The following is a 15,000-nucleotide window of genomic DNA, read 5'->3' on the forward strand; positions in this document are numbered from 1 at the left end:
ACCTGTATTGCGCATGTGCTCTTCATCAGATGAATCAGTGCTGTGTAGTACTGTATGAGTTTCTGTACTATGTGATGGTGGAGTGCCGAGGCCGATGCCTGTCCCATATTGCTGAGGAATGAAGGTTTGGATGAGAAGATGGCCTCGACTGCTAGAGGACAAGTGCACTATTTTGAACATTAATCAATTTTTTCTGAGTTGTCTTCCATGTTTAGAGAGCCCGCCTCAACAATTATTTCATGTTTGCTGCTGTCTCTGTTATTTGGCTAATTTGGATTTTGTCTGAGCCGGCTTTAGGGCATGACATGTCCATATCTGTTCTTAAAACCACCCTACATATTTGTTGTCAAGAATGTGTAACCTCACAGCCCTGGCCTAACGGTATGGCACTGGGTTACTACACCGGCGACCTAGGTTTGATTCTGGCCCGGGTCATTTGCCGATCCTTCCCCGTCTCTTTCTCCCCACTCATTCCTGCCTCTCCTCTGCTGTCCTGTCGAAAATAAAGGTATAAAAAGTCCTAAAAAATATATTACAAAAAAAGAAGAATGTGCAACTGTCGCTGTTTTTAAGTGTGCTTTATGAACAACTTGCTTACCGTACTTACTTATTTGTTTCATAGTTCCTGTGTTTCTGCCAAAGTGCTACTGAAACGACCTCTGTTGCTGGGCAGCCATGAGTGTGGCCAAGAAGGAACCACGCGAGCCCTGCTGCTCCAAACTGAAGGTTAGTGGCCATCACACATGCTATGCACACACACAGACACAGACACAGACACACACACACACACACACACACACACACACACACACACACACACACACACACACACACACACACACACACACACACACACACACACACACACACACACACACACACACACACACACACACACACACACACACACACACACACACACACAGAAGATGAAAGGCACAGGGCTTAGTTGCAAATGGTTAGTCCATTTTATTTTTTTGAGGTTTATGATGATGTCAAGGGTCGTTGGCAAACCTATGGTGAGGTCAAGGGGGCATTTCTTCTATAAACTTTGTGAAGCATTTCCCTAGTCAGTAGTTAGTAGAGCTGCATTTAGACTGAAGTTGCACAACATATAAACATGCATGCACAATAAAACATGATGTATGCATACACGTAAAGTACATGCAGAGTAAATGCATGCATGCTCACATGCATAGACACCTACATGCACAGTATGTCTGTGTGCATAGTGCATACATACAGTACAGTATATGGTAGATGCTCTAGTCCAGTGGTTCCCAACCTATGGGTCGCCAAAGATCCACGGGGGGTCGCGAAGTTCTTGAGTCTTGAGTTTCAGGGGGTCTTGAGTTTAAGGGGTTTCATTTTAATACCATATGTAGCCCGTGTTGAAGAAATGACAAATGCATAGAAGCAACAAAATTTCAGTGCTACATTAAACATTTATTCTGTTTTTGAACAAAGACGAATTGAGGAATAAAATGATGACTAAAATGAGTTTTCGGAGGAGACAGAGCTTATCGAGTGACTTCCTCTCATGCGGGTGATGGGTCACCAAAGCTTACAATAGTAAAAACATGGGTCCCTGAAGAAAAAGGTTGGGAACCACTGCTCTAGCCTAGCATATAATGTGTAATTTGAAAACCCTTACACAACTGTCTGTCACCAGTGAACCCCATAAACTTTGTAGCAGAAGCACTAAAGAACTGTAATGTTTAACCCTCTTCATCTTTGTGCTGACGACACAAGGTCATAGTGACATACAGTATATGCCAGTGCCATACTATTCACCGTAGTTATAGTGACACAATCGCCATTTCCACAAATCAAAACAGTCAGTTACATATGTCTGTGTGTGTGGGTGTGGGTGTGTGCATGTGCGTGTATGGGCGTGCATGTATTTTTGTGCTTGTGTGTGTGTGTGCGCTTGCGTGTGTGCGTTCGTGTGCATGTCTGTGCGTGAGTGTAAGTCTAAGTATGCATGTGTGTGTGTGTGTGTGTGTGTGTGTGTGTGTGTGTGTGTGTGTGTGTGTGTGTGTGTGTGTGTGTGTGTGTGTGTGTGTGTGTGTGTGTGTGTGTGTGTGTGTGTGTGTGTGTGTGTGTGTGTGTGTGTGTGTGTGTGTGTGTGTGTGTGTGTGCGTTTGTGTGTGCGTTTGTGTGTTGCACTTGGCTTATGCTGTGTCTTGGCTTATGCTTGATCATGCTTATGAGCATTTTGCTCACCAGTGTGTATACAGGTCAAATCACATCTACATCTGCCTTGTCATGATTGGGTAACACAGACAGACGGTGTAATAGGTCACCACCCATCATTGTAAACTGGCACATGGGGCAACAAAGTAATCAGTAAATCACTAAATCACACTAAGCTTGTCTGCATGCCAAGCACTTGGGAGAACTTGTCTGCTGTCAGACCGGAAAGGATGAAAAAAAAAAATGAAACCAGTTGCACTATTGTTGGTGTACAGTAAGCATGCTTGGCATATGGTAGCTGGCCTCGGCCCCAGGATGCTCTCTAAACGGATATCATGCGCGATGAGATCCGTTAGCAGGGCTTGACATTAACTTTTTCATGCACCGGTCACTGTGGCTAGTGGTTTTCCCAAGTCACTAGCCATTCAGGTATTCCACTAGCCACAGATTTTGAATTGTTTTTTTCTCCTTCCTTTATCAAGATAGTGTACGTTTAACCTCAAAAGATTAAGTGCCAAAGCAAGATGAGTGCATTGCTTTCTACACGGAAGTATATCAAGCAAATACAGTAGAAACTGTGTTACTGAGCTTTTTCTTGGACTGAAATATAACAGAATATAGACTACTATGATATCATACCAAGGAATAAGCTGCCAGCCAAATTGGCTAATGACACTGAAATTATTACCAGCCACAGCCAAGTTTTACCAGCATTTGGCCGGTTGGCTGGTGCCAGTGTCAAGCCCTGGTTAGCACCCCCCAGTGTGTAAAGGGATGGTGGAGCAGGACCACTAGTGAAGTAGAGGAGTTCAAGGAGGAGGTGAGACCATTCAAGAGCTTTCGCACAAGACAGGTCAATCAATTGGTAGAATAGGAGGGCTTAAATCGGGAGTTGGTAAGCAGGCTTCCTCCTGAACTACGTTTATACATCCACATTTATTGCTTACACACCAAAGAGTTGTGTCTGTGCGGTGCCCCTCCAAGCCTGCGTGTGAGATAGGTCCACGCTGCAACTTGCTAATAGAGCTCGAATCTATTTTTGTGGTGAGCAGGGTCACAATGTCACAAGTCTATTCTTTTTTGTGTTCCTGTGTGGTGTTCAGGGGGTTGTGTTTGCCATGGGCACAGTATGCCTGTGGTAGAAAGGACAGCCGAACACCCCTTTGTCCCCCATCCACACTGTTGTATGTGAATGAGCTGTTAGCATATGATCTGAATATCATCAACACAGAACTCAGTCATTTCTGCAGAGTGGAGCAGATATCTCATTTCCTGTTCACACAAATTAGCTTAGAGTGACGCAGCAATTCGTTTTGTGTGATATGACACATTTGTGTTGTTAAATTTCTGGTAGTGTTGGTTAAATATATTTGTAATGTAATGTTATATGTTTATAATGTATTGTTTGGTAATGAAACACCTTTTTGTTTTGTTTTTTGTTGTGTTTGTTTCTTTCTTTTTCAATCCTGATCCCTGCCGATAGCTGTTCCTGATGGCGCTGTCGTTCGTCTACTTCGCCAAAGCGTTCCAGGGTTCCTACATGAAGAGCTCGGTCACTCAGATCGAGAGGCGCTTCGATATCCCCAGCTCTATAATCGGGGTCATCGATGGCAGCTTTGAAGTCGGTGAGAATCCCGTCCTGTCCTGTCTGGTCAGAGGTTGGGTTGAGGAGCCAGGGTGTGTGTGTGTGTGTGTGTGTGTGTGTGTGTGTGTGTGTGTGTGTGTGTGTGTGTGTGTGTGTGTGTGTGTGTGTGTGTGTGTGTGTGTGTGTGTGTGTGTGTGTGTGTGTGTGTGTGTGTGTGTGTGTGTGTGTGTGTGTGTATCAAGGTCAGTGTGTCAAAGGGGCAAGGATTGGGTTAAGTGTTAACCTGTCCTTACCTGTCCTAACACAGTTATATGAGCAACGCAGAATATAAAATACACAGGAGAGATAGTACTTGCTTCTGTAACCTTGTTTTCTGATGGTAAGCTTGTTTCCTGTTGGCCTAATTTGTGGTGCCATTTAGGAGTGATTGATTGATCGATGGATTGATTGATCGATGGATTGATTGATTCATTCATTCATTCATTCATTCATTTATTCATTTATCCATTTATTCATTCATTCATTCATTCGTTCATTCAACTTTCAGAGTAAAGCTCTGTTTATAGTTGGTTGGTAGCTTGTGTGATTATGTTTTTTAATTAATGTTTTTGTTTGTTTGTTTGATTGATTGATTGATTGATTGATTGATTGATTGATTGATTGATTGATTGATTGATTGATTGATTGATTGATTGATTGATTGATTGATTGATTCTTCCTCCCCAGGTAACCTGTTGGTCATAACGTTTGTGAGCTACTTTGGTGCCAAGCTGCATCGGCCACGTTTGATTGGTGCAGGCTGCCTCATAATGGCCGCCGGAGCCTTCTGCACTGCCCTGCCACACTTCTTCCAGGGGACGTAAGTCTGCACACACACACACACACACACACACACACACACACACACACACACACACACACACACACACACACACACACACACACACACACACACACACACACACACACACACACAACCACACACACACACACACACAATAAACACACACACACACACACACACACACACACACACACACACACACACACACACACACACACACACACACACACACACACACACACACACACACACACACACACACACACACACACACGGGTAATCCTCATGCATTTCTTTCAGAAACTAAGGCCAGGATATGCTTGCTGCAAGACATGCATGTGCATGCACATTTCGTGCACAAACGTGTCATCATGCATATTTGGTGTCCATTTTTTGCATGTGTTAGCACCACTGAGAACAAGGTACACAAGTGACACAGCTGCGAGGGGAGATCCTCTGAACCTCTATGTTGTGGCCCGGGGTAACCTAGAGTCAAACAGTGCTGGAAAATATTCATGGCAGTCTCGTTGGCTGCCCGCTGCCCGCTCCCATCGCGAAACTCTTCCCCCAAAAGACATCACGAAAAATGCTATAAACATGTAAAGTAGTTATATTAAAAATCATTTACAGTATTTGCCTACTGCTTGAACACTATAGGCTGATGCTTGGACCAAAATAGCATATTGTTAAGTTGTTGGTAACATAACTTAAACACAGTGTGTCCATACCTTAAACAAAAGTTCTGCTTAACACTGTAGTAGCAATTCAGCAACACACATGTTGCTTTATGCAACACACTTGTTCATGTCACTGCACACTTTTCCTTCATAAGACACTCCATTTAAAAATGAACACTCATCATATAATTGGGAAAACACATCTGTTAAAAAAACAAAACACTCTGGATGTATGACAAGATTTAGGCACCGACAATAAAACACATGCTTTCAAAATTAACCACCATTCTGCCAGTTTTACTTTGATTGCTTTTTTGCTAAATTCAAACCTTCCTACACTCAAACAAAACAACAAATAGCACAACGGTACTAAAGAGTAAAATATGGAGTATGGCATTGACTGACTCAAGTTCTATAAAACCTAGCCTGATGCCAGGTTAGGTATGAACATGACAAGACATGTTAGGTATGAACATGATAGTTTGCAGAAATACACGTAATAGTGTCATTTTCAGAACACAACCAAGCAAGCACTTGAGCAACCTGACTGAACATGATATAATTTTGATGACGTCATGTAGATGTCAGCTGCATATTGTGTCTCGTATCATATTTAGATGTTTGAAAATTTGTGAATATACCCAATACACAAACAAATCGTCCATAAGCTCACCCACACACTGTTGTGTTGAGAGTGATGAAGGCCTACTGTTTATATTTTGTTTCAGTTTAATGTCCTGTACTGTAAGGTGCAGTTATGTAATGTACAGTATTGAATTTTGGGGTCTTGTGAATATGTACATTCTGTGAGTCTGAATAGACTGTCACAAAAAGAAAGACCGCTGTGTTTTGTATAAAGTAGACAACTGTTTTCACATTGATCTAATTTGTTTTCTCATTTGGTGCTAATGTGTGTCTTTTGACATGAAAATGAGGCTTTGACAAACGATTGTTGAGTTTGTATGGCAATGTTAATGTTTTGATAGCAGAGTTTCATGGTGGCATATATGTGAAGGGTTTATCTTCAAGTGTTGAGAGCAGGGCTTCGAACCGGTTCAAGGAACGAAAACGAAAACCAGGAACTTTTTGTATTTTACAGGGAACAGAAACGAAACCGGAAACGTTATTATTTTTATGTTCTGGAACGGGAACACTTATTTAAAAATAATGGTAACCGGTTAATACCGGTTAATACCGTTCCTCAAACTAAAAAAAAAAAAGTCATTATTTTCCTGCGCACATTACCATGACGGCTGAGGTTCACGTCCGGTGTGACATCAGACATTCTCTGACTGAATGGAGAGAGAGCTGTGGATTACAAAGTCTCCACTCCACATCTTACAGTTTTTGCCGACTGCTTGCACACAATTTGCAAAATTTGGCTCATAGAGTCAAAACTCTACACACAAGCCAATTACTCTCAACACTTGGAGATAAACCCTTCACATATATGGCAACATGAAGCTCTGCTATAAAAGCATAAACATTGCCATAAAAACCTTACAATCTTTTGTCAAAACCTCACTTTCATGTCAAAAGACACACAAAAGCACCAAATGAGAAAACAAATTAGATCAACTTTAAAACAGTTGTCTGCTTTATACAAAACACAGCAGTCTGTCTTTTTGGAGCAATCTATTCAGTCTCACAGAATGTACATTTTCACAAGACCCCAAAATTCAATACTGTACATTACAAAGCTGCACCTTACAGTACAGGACATTAAACCGAAGCAAAATATATCTCAAACAGTGCATCACTCTAAATACAACAGTGTGTAGGTGAGCTTATGTACCTTTTTGTGTATTGGTTATATTCACAAATCTAAATATGATATAAATATGGGGTTACGTCAACATGCTGTAATGACAATCATAGTCAATATAGGCTACTTTGTTTGGTTATGAGGTATGAGGTATTCACGTAATACAATACATTTCCATAGACACACTATGCAGCTGACATCTACATGACATCATCAAAATTAAATCATGTTCAGTCAGTTTGCTCAAGTGCTTGCTTGGTTGTGTTCTGAAAATGACACTGTTTCTACAAACTATCATGTTCACATTACCCAACATGTGATGATGAAGACAAAAGGCTACTCTTGGCGGCATGTATCAGGCTAGGTTTCACAGAACGTGAGTCAAGTCAATGCCATACTCCATATTCTACACATTAGAACCATTGTGCTATTCGCCTTGTTTAGCATGCAAGCAATCAAAGTAAAACAAATAAATGCAAATAAAACCAAATGCAATGTAATATAAAGCATGCAACTTTGTAACATGGCAGAATAGTGTTCAATTTTGAAAGCATGTGTTTTATTGTTTGTGCCTAAATCTTGTCATACATCAGTGTGTTTTGTTTTTTTAACAGATGTGTTTTCACAATGACACTCTGAGATTTTACTTTTGAACAAAGTGTCTTGTGTATGAAATTGTGTGTAGACAGCTGGAGTCTGTGTGTTGTGTAAAGGAGCAAGTGCCTCGCTAAACTGGTACGAAAGTGTAATGTTTGACTTTTGTTTAAAGTCAAGCAATAAGTGTTTAAGTTATGCACCAACAACTTAATGATATGCTTCTTTGGTTTAAGCATCTGCCTATAGTGTTTAAGCAGTAGGCAAAAACTGTAAATAAGAGAAACCACTGTCATACAAAAGGGCAGAGTTTCCATTGCATCATTGTAAGACATTGCAGGGAAGCGTGTGTAAAGCGCACCGACAATGTTCGGCGTTATTGGGCATCCATGGCCGCTTCAAATATGCACAAACTCACAATGTCCATCATAGTGCTCCCCGTGACCCAAGTCAGCGTGGAGCGCACATTTTCATCATTGAGGTTTATTCTCTGCTTCTCCGCTTAGGTCGTCCCTGAATGACAAAATTCTGGAGGATATTCTTTTCATCCACTTGAATAAACAGTTTTGAATGTAGGCTGACTCATTTGTTCTTCCGTCTTTCTTGGTTAACGTCAGTTAGGCCTATGGGGAGTAATCAGCTGACAGGAACGAAATTAACCGTTCCAGGAACAATATTTTTTGGTTCTAACCGGTTCGGGAACGTCAATTTATTGGTGGAACTCAGAACCAGAAACGTTATAATTCCGTTTCTGTTCGGAACGGAACGTTTGGAAAAAAATAACGGTTCAAAGCCCTGGTTGAGAGTAATTGGCTTGTGTGTAGAGTTTTGACTCTATGAGCGAAATTTTGTAAATTGTAATGTTTACACTATTATGACATTGTTGTGTTTATAACATTGCCTTCAGTGGTTTTTGTCAGTCATTATAAACGTTTTTACCGGGGCGGGGCCACTGCGAAAGTGGCAGAGCGCCCGAGCAGAGGCGTCTCTAGGTTCAGCTAGGGCCCCAAGCGAGATGTCAAAGGAGTGAACATTTGAAATAAATGTGCCACTACTGCAACAAAGTGTGAACTGTTATCCACTATTGAGGGACTCGGGGGCTCCAAGCAGCTGCTGCCTAGCCTGGTGACAAGATGCGCCTCTGCGCCCGAGGGTTAGTCGCTCGGGGCGCAATTCATTGTAGGATTGCCACTGTATCTGCCAATAGATCTTTAGCAAGTATTTGCATCTTATCCCAAGCCCAAGAGAATAACATTTTACATTGTTAGACACCATTGTTTTCGATGTATGAAAACAAGTATAGAAAACCAGGAGAAAATCCCAAGAACCTTGCTCAGTCGTTAAACAGGTGAAGTTAACCTTGAGGTAGTGTGGTAAATCATCTAATAGAAGAGCTTGGAGGCCTCATTTTCTTACCTAAATGACACATGTGGAGTATCTATTAGCAGCTTTACCACCTCCTGATGGTTAACTTAAGCAGGTTGATCATTTAGCCATGCTCTTGGAATACCCTCCCAGGCTTTATCTAGATTCATCCTTCATTGTTTAGTTTAGTTTAGTTTGTGTGTGTGTGTACTCGTTATTTACTCAAAAAAAAAAAAAACTAACCCCTCTTTGCAACTGCACTTGTTGTTCTGTATATCTCCTGTGCACTTTGTATTTGCCTGTTGATGTTGGCTTGATTATGTCCTCTTTTGAAAGTCGCTTTGGTTATAAAGCGTCTGCCAAATGCAATGTAATGTAATGTAATGTAATTGCAAAAAATGGGGGAGGTGTCTATTCTCGACTGGGCTATTATTTTCAGCTTATGTGATCATGTGGGTGGGAGGGCGCCACATGGGATACAGAGTCCAGAGTCTCTTGACTTTACCACTTCAAGCCTTTGTCTGTCTGCGCACACACACACACACGCGCATGCACACACGCATGCACACACGCACGCACGCACGCACGCACGCACGCACACACACACACAGACTTTACCCTTCAAGTCAGGCGTCTGTTTAAACAGCCCTGATATAAACACACATGTTAACACCTCATATTTCTTCATCAAAATCCTACATGACATTGCACACACGCAAGTTGTACACATGACACAGACAGACAGACAGACATGCATGCACGCACACACACACACACACACACACACACACACACACACACACACACACACACACACACACACACACACACACACACACACACACACACACACACACACACACACACACACACACACACACACACACACACACACACACACACACACAGCTAGCAAATAGCATGCATGTGTCATCACAAGTAAACTCACCAGCACACACTACACCCTATCTTTGAAGAAACATGTTTTCTTGCATTAGCTGTCTGTAGCATGCATGGATACAAAATGCTGTGCACTCACATGAGTGTGCATTTTTGTCCGTTATATTGTTTTTGGGTAGCAGACATCATAACATTGCATTACATTGCACTTAGCTGATGCTTTTATCCAAAGTAACTTACAGTTATTGGTTACAGTCCCTGAAGAGGTTTGGCATTAGGTGCCTTGTTTACCTCAGTCATGGAGTGGGGTAGGAAGTGGAAGGGTGGGATTTGAGCTTGCAACCCTCTGATCTAAAGACCATCTCTTTAACCATTAGGCCGTGGCTGCCCTCATCAGATGCTTCACCACCACCACTAATGCCCATTAATCAATTTATGTACAATTCTTCAATAATTGAAGATCAATATACTTCTTAGATAATCAAGTTTTTAAAAATCATCTAATCCATAATAGTGGCATTAGTTGTGGTTAACCACCTTGACGTCTGTGACTACAAAATGTCATTGACCCTTATGTTATATTACATGGGCTTGCCTTCGTTAGGTACAAATATGAGACCACCATATCCACATTATATTATATTATATTCCATATTATCCATATTATATTATATTATATTATATTATATTATATTATATTATATTATATTATATTATACTATGGGGTTGCCTTTTGTAGGTACAAATATGAGACCACCATCTACTCTACCGAGGGCAACTCATCCAAGACGGTGCTGCCATGCCATAGCCACCTTGAAGAGGAGGGAGAAGCTCCCACCGCCCAGAGCCAAGCAGGTACACACACCTTTTCTCAACTTTGTATGTGTGTATGCGTGCAAGCGTGTGTGCGTGTGTCAGATTTCTTTGCCCTGCCGTGGCCTATCGGTTGGGGACTGGGTTACTACGCCGGTTCGATTCCGGCCCGTGTCATTTGCCTAGCCTCCCCCCATCTCTCTCTCCCACTCACTTCCTGTCCTATTGAAATAAAGGACATTTGCCCCTAAAAAAAGATCAAGTTTCTTCCCCTCATAGGACAATATCAAAACCTTAAAGTGAAATTGTCCTGTTGTGTGTGTTTTGCAACTAGAGTGTGAGAAGGCGGCCGGCTCCTCCATGTGGATCTACGTGTTCCTGGGGAACATGCTGAGGGGTATCGGGGAGACGCCTGTCATGCCCTTGGGGGTCTCCTACCTGGATGACTTCGCCCGTGAGGAAAACACTGCCTTCTACCTGGGTAAGTAAGACTAAGAAGCCTGACTTATATTAACAAGTTCGACAGGCGGACAAAGATGCGTCCGTCTATGCACTCTATGCACTTAAGCAGTCGTGTGGCTGTTTTCCTGTGACTAATCACATTATGTTGTAGGGCTTAATGGTGAGATGTGTCAAGGGGTTGCAGTTATCTGGGAAATGACTGTATACACTGTAAGAAAATCACAGTGTGAATTCAGCACCTAGAGCCAATTTAAAATCTTCTAGATTGTATTTGGTCCCAGAGTACTCTCTAAGTGTTGAATTAACACAACATTTTTACTAGATACCTGTGTATACCACCATTTATGAAATACGTGATGAAATACACAATCTCTCTCTCTCTCTCTCTCTCTCTCTCTCTCTCTCTCTCTCTCTCTCTCTCTCTCTCTCTCTCTCTCTCTCTCTCTCTCTCTCTCTCTCTCTCTCTCTCTCTCTCTCTCTCTCTCTCTCCAGCATGTATACAGACAATAGGTATCATGGGTCCCATGTTTGGCTACATGCTGGGATCTTACTGTGCAAAGATCTATGTGGACATCGGTGTGGTAGATATGGGTAAGTCCTACTTTTAGTCAGTCTTAAAAACACAATGTCACAATGTTCTGTGTATTTTGTTTGGATGTGTGTGTGTGTGGTAATCAATTCATATATAAAAAGTATAGGCTACTATCTGATCTGGTCCGTCTGTTCAAATGACAGAGAGAGAGAGCGAGAGAGAAAGAGAGAGAGAGATGTACTACGTACACATAAGAGTGAGTGTAAACGAGGTTTGAAGTGCAGCAGGTCGGATGACCTTGTTTGCACTTCAAACGTGCAAAACCTCTAAAACGAAAATCGATTTCTGAACAACCAACCAAGCAAGGACCAATGTAGTGGAGTTTAGTCTCTGCACACATTTTAAAGCATGATTATTTACATATTTGTGTGTGTGCATTTGTAACGGTTACCAGCTAGCATTTTGGCGGTAGAATCTTAGTATGTAGACCTTCCTCCCGAAGGCTCATACAGATATGGTATCTCTGACCTATTGGCCTACACACGTAGACCTTAGGCCTATTTCAGACCAGAACGGTAAAGCGGGGCGGAGTGGGAAATATTTTTACCGGCCGTGGTGAAAATACATGGTAACAGATCTGTCCTTCCACTGCAACATGGCGGTAGTCGGGCAGTAGCGGCGCGGGAGACCGCTCCGTGCCGCACTGCATTTGGAAAATATGTGCTCCCCCTAGGGCTGTGCGTGTGTTTCCCAACCAAAAACCGTGGTTCAATGGGGATGTGAAACATAAGATCAGGTTGCGGCAGGAGGCCTTCAAGACGGGAGACCAGGTGGAATACAAGAAAGCACGTTATGAGCTGCAAAAGTCCATCAGAGCAGCAAAAAGGGCTCACTCTGAAAAACTGGAAAGCCACTATATTAGCCAGAACACACGCAGGATGTGGCAGGGAATTCAGTCACTGACAAATTATAGGAGAACAACAACATCTACAGACTCCAGAGACACTACCCTTCCAGATAGGCTTAACACCTTCTATGCCAGGTTTGACAGACTGAACGCAGACAATCCTATAAAAGCCCCCTGCGACTCCACCCTCACAGCCCACCAGGTGACTCACACGCAAGTCCTTAAAGTCCTGAAGCAAGTAAACCCCCACAAAGCCACCGGACCGGATGGGGTTCCCCCCAGAGTGCTGAAGGCCTGCAGTGAACAACTGGCTGGTGTGTATACAGACATTTGTAATTTCATCTTTTATCTCAAGCAGTTGTCCCACATGTTTTTAAAAAATCAACTATTATACCAGTTCCAAAAAGACCAGACACAAAAACTCTTAATGACTTCAGGCCTGTGGCACTTACATCAGTCGCCATGAAGTGCCTTGAAAAACTGGTCTTAGCCCATATAAATTATACAGTCCAGGACACTACTGACCCCTTTCAGTTTGCCTACCGTCCCAACCGATCAGTGGATGATGCAGTAGCAATAGCTTTACACCACACTGGAGCACCTGGAGAGTAGCGGAGCATATGTCAGAATGCTTTTCCTGGACTACAGTTCTGCCTTCAATACCATCCACCCAGGCAGGCTGATTGAGAAACTGACAGACCTTGGCCTCCCAACTCACACCTGTAACTGGATTCTGGACTTCCTTATAGAGAGACCACAGGTGGTGAGAATGGGGGGGCGGGTGTCCTCTGAGCTCACAGTCAGTACGGGATCTCCACAAGGATGCTGCCTCAGTCCTAAACTCTTCACACTGTATACCCATGACCTTCTCTCAAGCCATGACAACACCATCATCATCAAATATGCTGATGACACTACCATCCTGGGGCTCATCAAAGAAGGGGACGAGTCAGGATACAGGTCTGTTGTGAACTACATCATTGACTATGGGGAGACAAACGACCTCATCCTCAACACAGACAAGACGAGGGAAATTATAGTGGACTTTAGAAAACATCCTCCTCCCCTACAGCCTCTGCACATTAAATGGACAGAGGTGGTGAGGGCTGAAAGTCATAGATTCCTAGGCATGCAAGTAACATCAAACCTGAGCTGGAGTTTGAACGCCACATCTATAGTAAAAAAAAGCCCAGCAAAGGCTGTACTTTGTTAGGATACTCAGGAAGGCTGGGCTGAATCACCGCCCTCTCACCCAGGCCTACAGAGGACTAGTAGCATCACCACAGGCATCACTGTCTGGTATGGCAACATCACTCAGGCTGAAAGGAAGTCTTTGCAAAGAATGATCAAGACAACGGAGAGGTTTATAGGCACAGCACTTCCCTCCATGGACTCCATATATGTACAGCGCAGCCATAGGAGAGCAGAGAGAATCATTAAAGACCCACTCCATCCAGCTAACTCTCTGCTCAAACACAAGAACTGCATATACAAACTGAGACACAGTAGAGCGGACAGCATTCCTACCAGAAAAGCAAGGTTTTTCAACAGTTTCTTCCCAGCAACAGTGAGGCTGATGGCAAAAAAGAACATTTGACACCTTTTTTTATTATTCTTTTGATCTCTTTGATTTTTATCACTTTTTAATGTATTTTTCTATTTAATTCTATTTATTGACTCAGAGGGCCTGCACAAGAGTTCCTATGTGCTTGGACTACTAGTTCATGCACAAATGGCAAATAAAGTACTTTGAACTTTGAACTTTGAACTTTGAAATAGAACTCGAGCGGATTTTGGACAGCAGCGGTCGGCGGTCTCCCATTGAAATGAATGGCAAAGTAGCAAACTAGCATTGGCTGGAGGGGTTTGAACAGGATAGGCCGCGGACGTCAACGCTGTTGGTGTGAAAGGCTGAGTGGAACACACCGGCCGAGACTAGACAGAAAGACCGTCGTCTTCTCTCTGCCGCCACACCACATTCTTGTGTGTATCTGGCCTTAAGTTCAATGGTATAATACCTGTCTCCCATGCCAAACTGGAGCATGAACTGGAAGATTGTAAATTCGAGTCCCGAGAGGCAGACTGCACAGTATGACCTCGATTACACGTGAAAGAGAGAACCAGCTAAACAGACAGACAGCACTGGACACTGATGTGTGTTTGTGCACCTTGCAAACACTGAGTAGTCCCAAAGGTCAGTGGTGGGAGAGGGTCATCTTTTGCAGAGGGTCATCTTTGTGGCCTGACTAGACCACGTGGGGGAACTGTGTAAAAAGGTTACCCATAAAGGGCCAGTCATTCCTGATGTTTGCTTTAGTCTTATCTGTCAGTGCACTCAAGAGTCAGAGTTCATGAAGGAG

The 15,000-nt window shown here is 42.9% G+C and overlaps 1 protein-coding gene across 3 annotated transcripts in view; it reads left to right on the forward strand.

Moving 5' to 3' along the window:
- slco1d1 (solute carrier organic anion transporter family, member 1D1) overlaps positions 1-15,000 on the forward strand; it is a 31,255-nt gene that overhangs the window by 2,878 nt on the left and 13,377 nt on the right. For 2 of the 3 annotated variants that reach the window (XM_063217040.1, XM_063217041.1), the window contains exons 2-7: positions 623-726; positions 3,680-3,821; positions 4,508-4,640; positions 10,666-10,781; positions 11,074-11,220; positions 11,694-11,792. In XM_063217040.1, coding sequence (XP_063073110.1) covers positions 676-726; positions 3,680-3,821; positions 4,508-4,640; positions 10,666-10,781; positions 11,074-11,220; positions 11,694-11,792 — 688 coding nt within the window. In that variant the 5' untranslated portion in view covers positions 623-675. Of the gene's footprint in view, positions 727-3,679; positions 3,822-4,507; positions 4,641-10,665; positions 10,782-11,073; positions 11,221-11,693; positions 11,793-15,000 lie in introns of all 3 variants that reach the window. The other variant, XM_063217039.1, reaches the window with a different exon arrangement.

This window comes from Engraulis encrasicolus, chromosome 15 (assembly GCF_034702125.1).
Source record: "Engraulis encrasicolus isolate BLACKSEA-1 chromosome 15, IST_EnEncr_1.0, whole genome shotgun sequence".
NCBI lineage: Eukaryota > Metazoa > Chordata > Actinopteri > Clupeiformes > Engraulidae > Engraulis > Engraulis encrasicolus.